This window comes from Branchiostoma lanceolatum, chromosome 18 (assembly GCF_035083965.1).
Source record: "Branchiostoma lanceolatum isolate klBraLanc5 chromosome 18, klBraLanc5.hap2, whole genome shotgun sequence".
Taxonomy (NCBI): Eukaryota; Metazoa; Chordata; class Leptocardii; order Amphioxiformes; family Branchiostomatidae; genus Branchiostoma; species Branchiostoma lanceolatum.
This window is the reverse complement of record NC_089739.1, coordinates 6,624,374-6,643,003: the sequence shown is the minus strand read 5'-3', so window position 1 is coordinate 6,643,003 and position 18,630 is coordinate 6,624,374. Positions and strand designations below refer to the sequence as shown.

Genomic DNA, 18,630 nt, shown 5'->3' with positions numbered 1-18,630 from the left:
TCGCCACGTAAATTAAGTGTATTTAAAAATAGAAAACAGAAAATTTCATGAAAATGGAACATTAAATTGATATCTATTAATATTATTTTTTTTTAATATGTTTTATAGTGTAACTTAAACTATTGCGAAAGTTATAGTCTACTTTTCTATTGTACTTTGATGTAAGGTTAGATGCGTTCAGGGTATCGAAAGAAAAAGATGGAAATGGCGACCCCTCCCCCTCAGTCTAGCTTCAATGATTCGAACAATTCTCACAAAAATAACCAAAATGGCATCGTGCAATCCCTCCTCACGGACCTGTACCAGGTCACCATGGCTTACGCCTACTGGAAGAGCGAGAAGAGACACGAAATCGCGGTTTTCGACCTGTTTTTCCGGAAGAATCCGTTCAAAGGGGAGTTCACCCTTTTCGCAGGTTTGGAGGAATGTCTGAAATACCTGCAGAACTTCAGATTCTCCGACTCAGGTAAGTTTTAAGACGTTGCCTAAGATTCCTTAGTAATTTCTTTCAAATGTATGCTGTTAAATCACACTTTCTATTTCATTGTCGTTGACACAATAGCTGAATGAATACAAAAAAATGCATGGTAACCAATAGTTTGAATAAACAACGTTATTGTGATTAATTATTTACCATGTCATAACTTGATAGATTAGAAAGAAAATTGCTGCATATTTTATTAGATAGTGATGTAGACAGCTCCCAAGTTTACAATGGCCGTCTAAACATTGGAATCGTATGGAAAAAAAACATCCTCCATAGTACTAGTCAGAGGCGGCGGCACAAAATGTTGTATGGGAGGGGGGGAGATAATTTGAGATGAAAGGTCACTATGACGAGCGCCGAAGAGAGTGAGTGAGTGAGTGTGTAGCAGTTTGCTATAATAGCACTGCCACGAACTTAAAACTGCCGCGAATACTCTATTCTACCCTTAGCGTGAAATAAAAATCACGCAAGTTTAAATTTACATTTACAGTATACCGGCAATACAGACGGAAACAGATATAGATTAGATATCTTATTCAATGTAAATGTGCATCTACAATGTACCAAGGAATTAAATGGGTGTGGTTTCATTGCAGACTAAGTTTATTTTTCATCTTACACTCCTTTTATTCCAGATATCAACTACCTGAGAACCATCCTCCCCCCTTCGGTAGAAGAGGAGTTTTACAACTACCTCGGGTCCCTTGATGCCTCGGAGGTCAGCCTGTACGCGGTGCCGGAGGGGACCGTGGTGTTCCCCCGTGTGCCGCTGGTCACGGTGGAAGGACCGCTTCCCGTCGTACAACTGATGGAAACAACGCTTCTCAACTTAATCAACTATGCAAGGTGAAAAGTAGCCTCCACCAGGCCTTCATACATGGGTCGTAGAATTCAGCAAAAAGGGAAAAGATACAAAAATTGAAGTTCTGCTGCAGTACCAAGGTCACATACCAGGCGGCCCAAAATCAACCTTGAATTTTGGCTTCACAACACCCGCCCACATACCAAATATCATTGTAATCCATCCAGAGGTTCTTGAGTTATGCTGACTACAATAGTCCGGAAACTCACACACACACACAGACAGACAGACAGACACGCCAAAAACAATATCTCAATTTTTCATGGAGATAATGATTGGCCAGGAGAGTCAGTCATAAGACTTTCCAGCGGCGGGGAGTTCAAATTGTGTACTTAGTGGGAAAACCGCGTCTCTATTCCGTAAACATACAGGGGTTTTAAATGATAATACTATTGTTACATATAATAAGACTAAGTTATCTCCAAATGTCTCCCGCCCTTTAACATTTCCCCCTGGGAGCCTGTGCACACTATGGTGACTAAACTCCCCTGGCAATTATTCTCTCTAGCCAGCATGTAGTTAGTCTGATAGAGACTAGGTGATCTGGTTGTACATATAGAAAGATGACTTTTTTAGCTATACCTCAGAGGGAAGGCCATACAGCCAGGTAGGAAGATCTCTAAAGACTTCCAGTTGAGGCCGCTCATCCAAAGTCATTCCAGGCTTGTGTGGACAACCCAGGGCCTTGTATACTATTGTATACTACTATATTGTATACTACTGGGTAGTATTCCATATGTTTATCTAGTCTGTTTTTAAAAGTATGTAGTATCACAGCAAGAATGAACATATTGTAATGTCATTTTTAGATCCCTGAATATGGAGATCGACACATGGCCTCTCAGCATCTATTAATCAACTATGGAAGGTACAGAGGGAGGCAGTAGAAGGATAGCCTTTTCTTGGCTATACCTAAAGAGGAAGACCTTTAACTGTACATAATATCACAGTAAAAGTGCAGATATTGTAATGTCATTTTTAGGTCCCAGCTTATGCTTTTCAACTTAAAGGCATCCAGAGCATTTTATGAGGCTTGAAACTTGATTTAAAAAAATCCAATTTCTAGTCATTCCCACACATAGTAAGTTTCAATAACACTTTGCCATTACAAATCGACATTAAAGGAGCAAAGATATGATGTCGTCGTGTGGTGAGAACTGATAGAAAATCCAAGCTCTAATAGACTGAGCCTGACTGTCCATCACAATTAGCGGTTCGACCAATGAGAGACTGACTGCATGTCCGTCAAATACAGCAACTAGAATATTTCCAGTTTTCAAGCCTTATAAAATGCAGTTTTGCAGTAAGTAAAAGTGGTAAAGAAAAAAACAATCAGAAATGGCAGACATAAACGTGGAATGAAAAAGACGTAAAATTGGAGAGAGAGACAGAGAGAGAAACGATTCTACCCATACTGCTATTGAACCCTTAGAGTACCACAGGTAGAGGATATATCGTACATGGCAATGCTGCATTACATGTTTATCGCTTTTTTCCAGTCTTGTAGCAACCAATGCGGCGAGATTTCGGATGGCAGCGGGCAAGAAGCAGCTCCTGGAGTTTGGTTTGAGGCGGGCCCAGGGTCCAGACGGAGCGCTGTCAGCCTCCAGATACTGCTACATCGGGGGTAAGTCATTTACATGTATCATGTACGTAGTTTTTTTTCCTTTTTTTCAGAGTGTCTGGATGTTTGTGTTCTTGTGTGTCCGTAGTTATTTGAACACACTGTCAGTAGAGTGGTAGGAAGTGAGTGGAAAGATGATGTCACCACAGTCTTGTCAGGCAATGACAGTGGCTAGCGTATGAACAAATATGTCAATCAACACGTTATTTTCATCATAAATAGTAAGGTGGCAATATGGTCTTGTAGTTAGGGTTGTTGACTTAGAACCTAAAGATTCTGCATGGGTTCGAATGTTGTGCCCTTGGGAAAGGCGCTTATTACATATTTCCTCACTCAAGTCAGGTGGAATTGAGTACTTAGCTTCGATAAGGGACATCCTCTAGGTTGGGACATAAAGGCGGAGATCTGGTGTTTGAGCTTCACCTCGAGCACATTAAGGAACCCACTGCACTTATCAAAAAGGGTGGTAGTCCTTCTCGGTGTTGGTTAATCAAACCTGACAGTCTGGTCTTACACAACATGTACCTAATGTACAAAACTGGAGTAATAAGTCTAAAGGTGGTTTATTCAGAACAAACAAACAAACAAAAGAGTAAATGTCTCTTATTCTAAAGGTCTGACAGTTTATTGACATTATATGTAATTTAGACTTTTTCAAAGTTTCAAGTTTTGCTGACATCTAACTTTTCATCTTTGGCTGTTGACTTTGTTAACAGGCTTCGATGGCACCAGCAACGTTCTGGCGGGAAAGATGTTCGACATTCCGGTGCGAGGAACCCACGCGCACGCCTTCGTCACCTCCTATGTCGGCCTGCAGGATCTGAAGAACAGGGTGATTTTCTCTGCCTGTCATGTTGACTGTATGTCAAAATGCAACAAAATCACAGGCCAATTGTGCAAGAGCTGCAGTTTGGTATAATTCTGCTAGAGGGCACAGGTGATCAGGCTAAGGGACAGGTGTTATCACAATGTTTATCAAGACAACACACTGAAATTGGAAAAAAGATTGGGAAATATCTTACATTTGCTTGCTAATTTTTTGTTTAATTTTTTTCCACATTATCTTTATTTAATCTTCATACAAAAAAAAACAAAACATGCATGGCACTGTAATCAAAATAAATGTATAACAAAATAAAATCAACACGTTTCGAAAAGTACAAAATCATACAAATTACAAAAATATGCACAGAACTCCTTCATTAATAATAACTGATTACAATCAGAACATAATCACTAGGAAATACATATCAAAATAAGAGTTTCAAGTACAGCTAAAAAAAAACAGAAAGGCACTAACAGCTAGCCTTCAAAGAAATTTTCTTAAACATCAATCAAATACAACTCATAGTAAATCATAGTAAACTTCTAATTCATCAAAAACAAATTTGAACAAATGTAACCAACACGATAATACAATGCACATGTAATAAAGTAGCTAAATTTAGTCAAAAACGTGTTACACCAAGTACCAAAGTGATCAAAAGAACTTGTTTTTTATTTACATCATGAAACATTGGCATTGGTTGATTCCAATAAGAAACCAAAGAGGTTTTCTTGATAAAACCTTGAAAGAACAAAAGATGCAAGAGCTGCAGTTTGGTATAATTCTGCTAGAGGGCACATGTGATCAGGCTAAGGGACAGGTGTTATCACAATGGGAATCAAGACAACACACGGAAATTCCACAAGGAACCAATGAGGTTTTCTTGATAAAAATCAAAACTTCCTTGAGAGACAGCAAAGAACATCATTCATAACCTCAAATGTTCCGAACCTTTTCAGATTTTACAATCTTTACAGATGCTGACACCGTTAGACGGAGGGTCTCCCGTGGATTTTGTCTCTGCTTGTATCGATTTGCGGGAAGAAGTTTGCAAGACGCTGGACGTCCTCCACGAAGAGACGAAGCAAAGCGAACTCACGGCCTTCATTGCATACGCCACGGCTTTCCCCAAGGGATTTCTGGCCTTAGTGGATACATACGATGTCCTAAGGTACAATTGTATTTTCAGAATTTAGATTATCATTTTAGGAATTCGAAACCATAGAGCATACTCTACATATTAAGCTTTTGTACTATTATCTTTATAGTATGTACCTAATTCTGTCACAAAACATACACTTTCAAACTCTGAAATCATATCTGCATATGTTTGTTGAATTGTTGGCTACAACTTGCATTGTCTGAGTGCATTTCTCAGTCTGTGTATTGTTGCCTCCGGATCCATTTATAGAGGTTTTGTTTTCAGAGTGTCTGGATATTTGTGTTCTTGTGTGTCCATAGTTATTCAAAAACACTGTCAGTAGAGTGGTAGGAAGTGAGTGGAAAGATGATGTCACCACAGACTTAAGGCAGGGACAGGAAGTAGAATTCAGAGTTTGTAGAACTAGAGTAGTCAGACATGATAGACTTTTCAATTCAGGTCATGGGGTTGATGGAAAAGGCTACTAATTCACATGGAGGTATTGTTTTTTGTCAGTGTCTATTTGTCTGTGTTTCCAAAGTTATATATTTTCCATTTGCTAGTCACATTTACCATAGAGTGACAGGAAGTGATCAATGGACACATGTAATGTAAATCAAAACCTTATTTGCATTACTACAATGTTACTGAATACCAGTAACATTGTAGTATCTCTGTTATATTGTATCTGACCCTTACCTCTTCCCTCATGACCTCAATGAAAAGCAACCTGCATGCCGATTTGAGCTTCTTATGTATAAACAAAGGTTGAAACGAACTAAAAAACATGACATAGGAGATTTTCCAACTCTTCTTCTCCCTTAGGAGTGGCATCCCTAACTTCTGCACAGTAGCGCTGGCCCTGCACAGACTTGGCTACAAGGCTATCGGCATTAGACTGGACAGTGGGGATCTTGCCTACCTCTCTAAAGCGGTCAGACAATACTTCAGGAAAATCGCTGACCGGTAAGTTTTGGAAACCTTTTAGAATCGAAACCCAAGATGACAACTTTTCTGATTACCTTCTGATTGCATATTTGGAGGAAACGTGCATCTTAACAAATAGCCTGCAATATTGCCTCCTACAGATAGATGGTACTGCTGGGTAGTGGTAAGGCTACTCCACTTTACGGTGGGGCTGGTCAAAGCCAAGAAGTAATTGCTGCCTGTAAAGAGATGTGCGACATTTGCTTGCAAGTCTTAGCATTCTACTGGTATTTGTTTTACAGTTTCTCTAAAATGTTATAATTTTCCAGGTTTGAAGTCCCGTCCATGGCAAACTTCACCATTGTAGCCAGCAATGACATCAACGAGGACACTCTCCACTCTCTTAACCAGCAGGTTAGTGATTAACTTATCAATTTAACTCATTAACTCCTCAGGTCATGTAGGATATGATATGTAGGACCTTGCCCTTATGTTTTTCACCTATGAACTTGAAATACTATCACTGTCATTAGGAAGTAGAATTCAGAGGTGAAGAACTATGTCGTTTATAAGACATGACATTCCAGGTCATGAGGTCAATGGAAGAGACTACTTATTCACAGGGAGGTATTGTTTTTGTTTTTGACCTGTTTGTTTGTGTTTTTCATTTGCCAGTCATATTCACCGTAGAGTGACAGGAATTGATCAATGGACACATTTAATGTTGATATAAGCCTTATTTTTCATTATAAATGAGCTATAATTAAACAAGACATAGAAGAAACTCTAAATATTTCATTTCATGACTTAGACTTATATATAAGTAGGGGCTCCCATGTTGTCTGACACATGAGGCAGTAAGGTTGGCCCAGCAGGATCAGTTAGCAGCCATCCTCCTTACATCCCTCCAGTTCATGTTGACTGTTTGGAGGTCCCTCTGAGTTTCAAGAAGGCGTGAGATCTTCAAATTGTTTTCTTGTCTTCAGGGCCATGAGATCGACTCCTTTGGTATCGGGACTCACCTGGTGACGTGCCAGCGACAGCCGGCGCTGGGATGTGTCTTCAAGGTCAGGCACGCTTTATTTCACAGTGTCTCTGTCTCTTTAATTCTTTTTGGCAATGCCTCATGGGTGGAGCCTTTAAGAATACTAGTTCCCAGCCCTGGGCTATGTCTTTAACTAAGATTAAGGACAGGCAAGTCTGTTTGTTCTACATCTTCTGAACTTTTTGACAGAGCCCTTAGAAATAGTATACCACAGCCCTGGGCTGTCTCTTTTTGGCAGCGCCTCCAGAGTTAAGGCTTTAAAAATAGTACTTCCCAGCCCTAGCTTGTGTCATTAAGGGTAGGAATGATTCTTTATTCTGTAGTGTCTATCTCTCTAGCACTTTTTGGAAGTGCCTCATCGGTTGAGCCCTTAAAAACAGTATTTTATATTCCTATTACTGATTCTATATAGGCACACTTTTTTATTCCACAAAGTCTTTTTATGTTCTTAACACTTTTTGGCAATGCCTCAGGAGTGGATCCCTTAAAAACAGATGCAAATGTACCAAAATGATTGCTTATGCATTTCCTTGGTTCTCAACATGTATGTTGTTTATTGATTTACTTGTGAGGTGTTTGTTCTTGTTTTCTCCTTGCACTACCAACTGGATTTGGGGTTAAACGGACGTTTTGGGGGCCTCACCCAAAATGGGGGGTGAAAAGGAGGGAAAAGTCACTCTTTTTAACCCACTTTTCACCCCTTGGGTCCAGGTAAAATGGGGTAAGGACCCCCAAACCGTCTGTTTAACCCCAAATCTAGTAGGTAGTGTTGTCTCAATACCTGCTTCTATGCCTCTTTCCTGTGTTACTCTGAGGTTCCTACAGCTTTCAACTGTCCTGGATTTTAGCAGCTGTGGGAATCTCTAGTTTTCCTTTCTACCCTTTCTCTCTCCCAAGTACATGTACCCGAATTCATCTGTAAATGCATTCAAGTTAGCGGTTATTTTATTTTGCAGTAGGGAGAAAATGCTGTGCTTTTCAGTTTGCGGTTGAAGCAATGTGGGTGGAAGAGAGGTCACCACCAAAACCACAAACATAAAATTAAAACCACCGGTGTACTGCAAACTTAAATGCATTTACAGTTACTGTAGTCCATCCCTAACAGTGCTGTGCGACTTTATTTCCTACCAAATCTTGTCTTCTGTTTTCTTTGTTTGTTTTGTTTGTTTGTTTGACCTGTTGTTTGGTAGGACTCTGATCATGAATCCCCCACTCTCTACTGGGTCTTTCAGGTATCAATAAACTTTTCTTTATGACAGTTTGATATTTGGTATTGTATGTTTATTATATTATCATATTCTTTTTTGGTCTGTTTGTGTGTTTACAAGTTATTCATGTATACAACTGGTGATCTTAGTAGCTTTTCACAGTTCTTGTTTTGAAATTTCATTAACTGTCTGTACACCTGTTTGTTTAAATCTTGGTTATTATCTCTGTCTTCTCAACATTTTTCTTGAAGAAGGTCTAAAAAGATAGCTTGAAAGAAGTAGTTTTATAGAGTGATGAAAAAGTGCTCTTTCTAATAAACATACTAACACGAGAGCTCGCCAATGTATTACAATAAGCTTTCTTTTCAACACAAAATGATATAGTTGCTTTAAGGTAGGGAGTACAAATATCTAGACAGCTATTGGTGTCACATGTCCATGTAAGGTCATATGACAGCAGTCACAAGTCCATATAAGGTCATTTGACAGAAGTTGTGAGTGAAATTGAAAAGTCCTGAAGAAGGCTTTAAAGTATTCCATTGATGAGTCCAAATCATTTTGTGTTGGATGGAAGTTTTTGAGTGTTACTATGAACAGGTAACATGTTTGTTTGTTTGTTTGTTTACAGCTTGTGGAGGTAAACAAGCAGGCACGGATCAAACTGAGTCAGGACATGGATAAGGTCACCCTGCCTGGGAAGAAGAACATCTACAGACTCTACTCACATGAGGGTCAGATTTTCAGTCATTCTTATATATTTCATAATGGTTCACTAGATTAAATGATGAACACCAACATTATTGGGACATTTTAGAATATCTTGTCTGTATCTTCATATGTCTTTATTGTTGTATAGTCCATTACAGTGAAAATTTTTTCCCATTTTCCTATGTAATTCAGTCTTTAACTGGTAGCGATTACCCTGACTTTGGAATTAGTCATCCCTAGTATAAATTCAAGACTTTTCAGCTAAACCATTTTTGCCTTTAGCAATCAAATAAAATCTCCTAGATATGTCCATATGTAACTTGTACCTATCAAAATTTAAATATTGTATTTTCTGGTGTCCATATGTGGTTTTATGCCTTCTTATGTCCTTATATGATTTGTGCCTTCCTACATGTATGTCCATATATGGTTTGTGCCTTCTTATGTCCATATATGGTTTGTTCTTTCTTATGTCCATATATGGTTTGTGCCTTCCCATCAGGCCATGCTCTGATTGACCTGATGCAGCGACCCCACGAGCAGCCCCCTGACAACGAGCGGAGGGTTCTCTGTAGACACCCTTTTGAGGTACAGCCTTGTGATAAAGAAGATGTCAATGTAAACCTCAAGGGGGGAAGCAGTCATGAAAATTGTATCTCCTTATGCCCCCTTTCCACTGAGTGACAAAAAAATTGACAGATTTTCATAGATAAACAACAAATGTTTGGTACATTTTGTGAGTTTTCTTGTCTTTTGAATCATGCCTTTACATCATACATTATATTCCAATTATAAAACCAAGGGTCTCAAACATCCAATTTTGATCACTCAATGGTCGCTAAGTGATTGTCGTCTAGTGTAAAGGGGGCCTTAAACTAACTTATAACAGCATAAAACAAATCGATGTCCTGAATAATAAAGTTTTGAACATAGCCAAAGTGTTAATACCAATCCTACACTTCGGTGACTGTCTGTCACCTTCCTAACTGGTTCTCCTTCGCCTAGCTACAGTAGGTGTCGCTCAGTCATGTTTGGGACCGCATTCTTCACACTGTAGCAGCGATACCTACTAGTATATCTAGCTGCACTGTGAAGCAGAACCAGTCAGTATTGCCCTGAGGTACTGTTAATGCAGCAATGTTCATGAACTCTTCCGCACGAACTTAAAACCACAGCGAACCTTTTGCCCACCTATGACTGTAGCGCTACTATTGTTTCAAACATGAACTTAAAACCACTGCGAACAATCCATTTTCTCCCTACTGCGAAATAAAAACCATGCAAATTTAAATGCATTTACAGTATTTGACAGATGGTCACCAAAATGTCAGCAAGGTATCTTTTGTTGTGTACAAAGAAATTTGTTATGCAATAATTTAACAGCTTGTTTGTTGGATTCCAGGAGTCCAAGCGAGCGTATGTGTCTCCGGGATCAGTCCAACTACTGCAGAAACTATACTGGACGAAGGGAGAGGTGAGTTTCAAATGTTTTTGAGGGAAAAAACATGACGAAATGTCACTTATGCTGCAAGCTTTAAGGAATGTAGAGTATTCTTTATGTGTCAAAACATGTATTATACAAAATATTTGTGACAATACCCATACGATGAGTGATCAATATCATTACTTGAAAGTTGTTGTTTTTTTGCAACAGAAGAAGTCTGGACTACAATGTTGCTGGCGAATGCATTTGTATCAACCTCATTGCAATTTTCTGGGCCTCTCAAATCACCACTGTTTAATGTTTACATCTCAGACTACCAGAAAGATAAAACACATCTATAAATTCTGTGTACACTTGAGCTGTGATCCATTGAAATGGAAATAGGGACACTAACATGGCCGTCAGCATCTGCCTGTTTCATGGAAAGTTGGAGAAAAGTTTTTATATCTATTGAAACTCAACTTCTGATTAGATTCAGGAGTACTTGCCATCGTTGAAGGAGATCAGGGAGAGAGCCATCCAGTCCCTGGCTACACTCAGGGAGGACCACAAGAGAGCACTCAACCCTACTCCATATAAGGTAAAGGAGTCCATATAAGGCATGTAATGATTGTAGTGAGTCCTTTTTTGGTACTAACTCCATATAAGGTAACAACTCCATATATTAAAGGTAACCAAGTCCATATAAGGCAGTTTCTATATGTCAGGGACATGAACATGTAGTGACTCCATATAAGGCAACAGCTCCATATAAGGCTATACATCCATATGAGATATACTATATGAGATACTGTAAATGCCTTTTGGGGGGATTTAATTCAAAGATAGGGGAAAAATTGAGTGTTTGCGGTTGTTTTTATTTCACAGTTGAAACAAGGGGGTAGGCAGGCTGTAGTTAATAAAAATGTTGGTTACTCATAAAGACATTTCATATGTTTTATTTCATACAGCCTTCAAAATCATTTGTCATTTATCACACTGACATCTGATTTTCTGTGTTAAAATCAGAATCATTGCACACACCTTGAACCAAGAACCAATGAAAATCCTTCCTACATCTTCTGCTTTCAGGTGGCCGTGAGTGCAGACCTGTACCAGTTCTTACACGACATGTGGTTGGACAATGCTCCCATTGGTGAACTGTCTTAACCAATCACAGAGCATTTGAAGATTGGTGAAGCAGGCCAATCCGTTGAAAACTCAGACTAAGAATATTGCCAGTAAAGGATGTCATCACGAATATGTAATTATCTGTAAAACAAAAGCAATATATTTTAGAACAAGGTGAGAAAGAAACAATGTAATTTTAAGCTCTTGCCTAGGGGTTTTCGTAGTGTTACATATATGAGAACTATTGCAATAACTAGTAAGCAAAGTTTATTTCAAGATTTGCAGGCTTTGACTGAACCCCCCATTTATCAAAGTGCAATAGTCCCATATCAACTACTGCCTACAGAGATTGTACAGGAGTTTGGACTAGTCCATATCAGAAAGGGGTAAATTGAGGGTATCCCTGGAAATTTGTATGATAATGTAGAATCTGATGCAAATGCTGTGCTGCTTGCATAATCGCAAGTTATGTAGATGATATTTTGCTTAACTGCATGCGCACATTTTTAGTGAGCTACTTGTAATCATGGTAACAATAGATAACCAAAAAGTGGAAATCATGACAATACTAATTGTACATTTATTGTGTATTAAATATACACTGAAAGTAGACGTTATGAGTCAAGATCACTCGTTAGAGTGAAATAATTATAATGATGTTATGATTTTTACTTGTTGACTTTCAGACTCGATTTCAGAAATTTTCAGTCCTTTCTTCTTGTATTCTTTATCAGTATAATATAAGAAGTACAAATTCATTCTGTTGGAAACATGCTGTGGTCCAGTGGTATGTAATCCCAGTTTTGGACCGCAGGGTCACTGAGCCAATCTTCAAGTGTTCTGGACAATGATTTACTGGAAGGAATTTTCATCTTTCTGAGGGGCTGTCACTCCACCACTTAGATCACCTAAAACAACCAACCATACTTATTAACAAAAGTAGGTGTACACCCAAGTTTGTGATTGGAACCACTTGTTCGTCACTTAAACAACTTGTACTTAACTTAAATGCCATGGTCACATTTCCTAGCCAGTGCCCGGCAAGGTAGTTTATAGGAATAAAAAAAAGATTATATAAAAGACAATAAAAGTCACAGAATGTTTAAAAGAATTAGTCATGAGTATGACTTGTGAATATTTCTTCATATGCACTTTTACTTTTTTTACTTCTTGCAAACGGCCCGGTTCGGAAATGTGATCCAAGCATTTTTCAGAGTAGAAAGCTGGGTGTGTGGTAATTCACTGGTCACGGTGATACTGGTTTAGATTGAGAAATAGAATTGAATGTGCAACATTCTATATATACATCCAATAAAGAAAAATGGTGATTTATTGTGTGTTGTATTTTTTTATAGGCATGCTACTGGGCAATGATTTGCATCATGGAATTTTCGTTGCTCATTGCTCATTTTCGTTCATGTTGTATGTGTAGTAATGAATCATGAATATCAAAATCTGAAAGAGAGTCACTATAATGAGATTCTGAATTTCAATAACTTCATTCATTTCAAGGTCCCGAGCAAACTGGGATCTCATAGCGTACTGATTAACATAAAAGCAAAAGGCATTTTTTCTGGCTGACCTTTCTACGTTATCACACACAAATGGGCATTACTCCTGAGGCGCCGCCAAAAAGTAAACCGACCTGTTCTTCCACCTTTACCAAGTTAGCACACACGAATGAAAAGCAAGACTACAGGAGCTTTAATTAATAGATTAATAGACATTGTCGAAAATTACGCCTGCCTTAATACAAAATGAGGCATTAAACTATACGACACATTCGTGCTTTCTTTATACTGGTGCTTTGTAGACATGTTTATTTGACCTCTGCAATGTCGCAGGTAGGATTTAGGGGCTACAAAATTTAACACGAACATTCAATTAATTGTGTGTTGACCTTGAAGGGTCATTTGTTGTCGGCATTTTATTCGCAACGTTTACATGGTTAACTGTGTTACATAACCAAGTTAAGCGGTCCATTGTTCAGCGAGGTCGGTATGATAGAACTAATTGTCGATACGATTTGCGACAAGACAGCCGGATGTCTTACCGCAATTTCACTTTTGTCCCAAGAAGTCCCTGTTCAGTTGCTGCTAAAATCCTGTCGTGTGTGAAAGGGGCTACAAAAATGATGCCACGTCACTACACAAGTCTATGGAAAGGTAGGGAAATATCCATGTTCCGGATACATATAATGCTCAGGCAGCTCATGATCAGCTCTTACTAATATATATTATTGCAGCGTGCGTAGACCCTGTCTCTGGACCAAAAAGCCGTGAGTTTGAATCCTGGCTGTCTCGCTCACCCGACATGTATCACCTGGAACTTGAACTTTGCTGCAAGTTGAGTCCTTCTGATCTGACGGGAGGTTAAGCCGTGGCCCACTGTTCGTTGTGCTTGTCGAAAAGCGCTAGGGGTACTAAGAACCTAGTCTGTATATACTGTAAATATCGTCTGTTTTTTCTGTCACGACCACTGGAAGATTAGCTTATCCGTTCAGCTAAACTTGCTCAAGATCGCTTGCACCATTTATGGGTTAACATGAATAGCACCCTCCCTTTTCTGTTTAGTATTTTTCTGGCTAACTCTAATAGCCCGTGGCTATTTGTGCAGACGCGGTCGCACCTCAGTCTGGGAACGCAGCCAAGTGCACAATCTCCAAGCAGATATTAGGGTAGCAGATCGCAACGTTTTCGTACGTATGTCAGAGAAGCTCGGTTTTCAATAGCTGCGACGATTGCACTTTGCAGGGCCATGGATTATTTTGCTTGCAGTCTTCGACATATTTCTGATAGTTAAATATCTGTTGGAAGAAGTGATATAAGTCCGGGCCCTCTAGCAGGTTTCTGGGGAACTGCAAGGGTGTTTCAGTTCCAGACTTTGAAACAGGATAAGTTCGGAAGTGATGAATACATTTTCATGATTTTTTAGCAGCAGGTAACTTTGGTGAAGACCAAGGTAATGATATGCTAATTATACAAATGAAGCCCTCTAGTACTTTTCTTTGGCACTGCTGCATTTTGTGCTGGGCGTTTCAGTTCCAGAAATAATAGCATGAGTGAATTTTGATTATAATTTTTGACCTGTGGGCAGCTTTGATGAACACCAACGTAATAGTATGTTAATTATGCAAATTAGGACTAGATCTTTTTCTAAATCTGCAACAGTCGCCACGACAAGGTTGTCAGAAAACGTAATCTTCTTTCATCCCGATATGAAATTAACGTATGTAATGTGTTGACTGTTTCTATTGCAGAAACTACTTTCCAGCTGAAGAAAAAATCAAGAGTTATTTTAGCAGCCACGTTTCTTTCCCTGATCATCTCTGCTATGTATTCTGGCTACCAAATATACACAACAACTAGGTGAGACATATTTCCCTGCACACATTTATGCCTGTTGGGATATTTCACAATAATTGTTTCAACAACGACCGAATAGTTTTATTAGTATGACATTTCATTTGAGTAGTTGAAAACACTTTCGAATTGAAAAAAAGCTTTCAAAAACATTAACATTAAAGAAAAAATAATAATTTTCGGCGGTCTGTAGTACATACAGTCTTCCTTTGGTACGAATGACCAACCACGTGACCTTACGATCATGTGACGTAGGTAGTCACGTGACATTAGTTAAAGTGTTCAGACCAATATCTTCATGTTACTTACGTTTTGACAATTGGCAAATCACAGTGTGACGAGTCATTGGCATTAGGGTGGGGAGGGGGGTTATTGCTGACCGACAAATTTGGCAAAATTAGTTATCGATGTTTCAATAAACTGTGTCCTCTGCAACCATTTCAGATACATAAATCCTTTGGCCTCAGCTCCCAGGCTGGAAACAGAAAAGCCATGGACACAGAACAAAGCGGAGCTTTTAAAACTCAAGTAAGTAGTGTTGATTCTTCACCTGAGTTTCACCACCAAGATTTAGATTTCGTAAAGACTCCCTTTGATTTCCCTCGTTTTGAATATTTGTATTTTCTTCAGAAACGTCTTGAGTTCCATCCTGAGTCCAAGTATAACAGCTGTAAGAGTCAACGCAGACTTTGACCTCATACGTCATTGTCTTGAGACCCGTGAGTGCAAGAAGGTTTCTGCACTACGTCACTACGGCACATGCGCACTGGTGGGCAGCAGTGGGATCCTCCTGAACAGCAGATGCGGGGATGAAATTGATGCGAGCGACTTTGTCATCAGGTAAGAGTCTTTTAAAGGAAAGCACTGTTACATTTCGAAATGTGTCATATTTCAGAACACGTTCGGTTTTTTTTTTTAACTTCGGTTTTTGACAGACAGGGACGACGTGGCATAAGTTTTTCTAACTTATATTAACAGTGCCACGTACAGATTACAACATGCCAATCATTATTTCTATACACCTTAACGAAGTGAGGAAAGTCGTGTTAAGTGCCTTTCCTAAGGGCACAACATCGGTGGCATCAGGGGGATTCGAACTCGGGACCTCTCGGTTCTGAGTCGAACACCCTGCCGTTACGCCACACGACCCCACAGTTCGTTCGATATTATAGTTGTATTCCAAACGTGTCCCTTGCCAAAGTACGATCGGGATTATAGATACATTCCAAGATGTCTCTGATTGGTGCGTGGATGTGACACATTTTAGAACATTCCAAAACTTATGAGACCTTACAGGTTAAAGTTTATACGTCTGTAAACTAGTTATAAGTACAAATCTCTATTGTTTTAACAGCGTGAAAAGACATCATGCTTTTTTTTTTCAAGATTCAATCTGAGCCCTCAAGATGGCTATACCAAGGATGTGGGGAGGAAGTCGTCGATGATGGTTCTCAACACTGCCATGTCCCACAAGGCGTACGATCTTTACAACACGACGGATGTGAACAAGGAAAAACGACTGAAGGATATGTTTAAATCAGCCGACAATACCATATTGTTCTTTCCAGTAAGTATATGGCGTTTTTAACATACTATATGTGTCATTTTGTATCATCAGTTTTTATTGTATGAGTTTGTAAATGTTGGCTGCAAAGCCAACATGTCCACTGTTTTCTCAAATAAACGAATCACTATGCCTGATGAAAACTGTAGGGTGGAATGTTGATGAAGGTTAGACATCCATGTAGTAAGAAAGCCAAAAATAGTTACTCAAGCAGCTGGATAAAATTTTGAATTCAAAATTTTGTCCAGTTGCTTGAGTAAGCATTTTTGGTGTAGGGTGGAATTCTGTGAATACAGCCAAACGTCTCTTTTGTTAGAAACTCTAAGCTGTGCAAGAAGAGTCTCATTCTCCCATGACCTACTATTCACAGATATTGAACTACCTTCGTCGGCTGTACAATGCCTCTTGGCTAACATTTGTTTTTGTGTGTCACATTTGAATGGTGCCATCAAAGATCGACACAAGATGAATCAAAATGTCTTAATGTCACTCGACAACAATTGCATCAAGTGTTGCCATTATGACTAAATTAAGGCCAATCAAATCTTCTCCATTGGCAGAGATAATGTGTTGCCGAACCCAAATTACGAGCACAAGTCTAGTCCATTCAAACCACGAGTAGATTCAAACCATCGTTCAACAAAGACGGCGGGCGGTATAAACTTCCTGACACTTATGACCCATTGCTGACGTCACGTGTCCGCAAGGTCACGTGATCCAGGTGTTTGGTCATTTGAATCCTGATGAAGACTACAGTAGGACACTCTCATAAAACTGTTTTCACAAATAAACAAGCAAGTTAAGAAAGTTGTTTGTCTTTTAAGAAATCGCACAGATACTGGTGGATGTACCGAGGTTTGGAGCAGATTTTGAGAAAACAGGGTCTAAACGTGGCCGTCGTCATGGGTGTGGCGACCTCTGAATCTGGGCATGATGATATACGTCACAAGTAAGTGTAAATAACATGAACTTGATTTCATGAAAGACACATGTACGCAGTGGTTTGTGATAAAACTGTTTATGAATCTGAAAGCGTTTCAACTTTAACAAGCTCTAACTGGGCACCCCTAACGCCCAGTCATGTTTATGTGTATTCATGAGTCATCTGTATCAGCATATGCCATATCTACCACATTGGAGCGGAGGCAAACCAGACTTCCAATTCTCCAAATGTCCTATTGCACCAGTTCCACCTTCCATCCTGGCAGGCTGTAAACTGCGGACACACACCAGGACACACAAACAAACGTTGATAAAAATACTATTTTCACGGAGATAATGCATGTGAATTCTTCAAGAAACACATTTGTTGATTATCACTACTATATTTATCTTTCTACTGTATGAAGTAGAACCCCTACTCCAATGTTTTCTACCTCCATAGAGATCGGGAGGCTAGAGCCAAACCAGATATCCAATTCTCCAAATATCCTATTACACCAATTCCGCCTTACATCCTGGCAGGCTGGCAAACTGCGGACACGCACCAGGACACACAATTACAAACAAACACTGATTACAATACCTTATTTTTCACGGTGACAATAAATGTGAATTCTTAAAGAACACATTTTGATTATCACTACTGTATGTTTTGGTACTGTATGAAGTGTAACCCCTTCGCCATTGTTTTCTACATCCATAGGGTCTGGGAGACTCTGGACAAGCATCACACTCGTGAGATGCCATCAACAGGTCTGCTTCTAGTCGAAATCGCCATCACCTTCTGTGACCGCATCCGTTTGTACGGTTTCTATCCGTTTGCCCGCGAACAACAGGACCGCGCCGTGCCTTTCCACTACTGGGAGGCCTCCGTCAATGTTCCGGGACCAGACAACATTCACAATTTTCCCGCCGAGTTCGAACTTCTTCGAAAACTACACAACAATGGAGTCATCGAGCACAAAATTAGTCCTTGTGAATTGGAGTATAGCTTGTAGGAATCTATTACAGCAAGGACATGATGTTCTTGGTTAAAGTTGTGTTGAATACTGTTTGACTTTGCAGCCTTGGCAACTTAACTCTCCTCTTCAAAGTTAAATGGAAATTTGACTTGTCATTTGGTTGTATCTTTGGCTTGTGCTCTCCTAAAGAGTGAAAAATTAAGATAAAGGGCTCTCTGTCCTATATGCCTTTCGAACTTATACTTTTCAGCTTGTTTAACAGAATAAAGATGGTTCAAAACCCTTTAATACGGCAGGCAAAGTTGACATCGGATGTGAACCCAAAACGGAACTAAAGTTATATGGTTGTAAAACTTGTACCTTGGGCTTCAGTGTGTCCTAGTATACAAAAAGAGAACGAGACTGGGGTTTCTCTTGT

The 18,630-nt window shown here is 39.4% G+C and overlaps 2 protein-coding genes across 3 annotated transcripts; both read left to right on the top strand.

The window, feature by feature from the left end:
- Positions 1–170: 170 nt before the first annotated feature.
- On the top strand, positions 171–12,714 carry LOC136424146 (nicotinate phosphoribosyltransferase-like). Of its 2 annotated transcripts, none has more exons than XM_066412617.1 (13): positions 171–466; positions 1,123–1,333; positions 2,849–2,976; positions 3,690–3,805; positions 4,777–4,970; positions 5,766–5,906; positions 6,197–6,281; positions 6,854–6,934; positions 8,749–8,851; positions 9,331–9,416; positions 10,231–10,302; positions 10,745–10,852; positions 11,344–12,714. In XM_066412617.1, exons 1-13 carry the CDS (start codon positions 172–174, stop codon positions 11,419–11,421), a joined length of 1,698 nt encoding a protein of 565 aa, XP_066268714.1. In that variant the 5' UTR covers position 171; the 3' UTR covers positions 11,422–12,714. The 2 variants fall into 2 exon arrangements, with proteins under 2 accessions (XP_066268714.1, XP_066268712.1); XM_066412615.1 differs by having other exon boundaries at positions 4,759–4,970.
- A 515-nt stretch (positions 12,715–13,229) lies between these two features.
- LOC136424482 (alpha-2,8-sialyltransferase 8B-like) lies at positions 13,230–18,630 on the top strand. The gene is made up of 7 exons (XM_066413089.1): positions 13,230–13,547; positions 14,642–14,750; positions 15,189–15,272; positions 15,375–15,584; positions 16,131–16,311; positions 17,133–17,257; positions 17,954–18,630. Exons 1-7 carry the CDS (start codon positions 13,427–13,429, stop codon positions 18,246–18,248), a joined length of 1,125 nt encoding a protein of 374 aa, XP_066269186.1. The 5' UTR covers positions 13,230–13,426; the 3' UTR covers positions 18,249–18,630.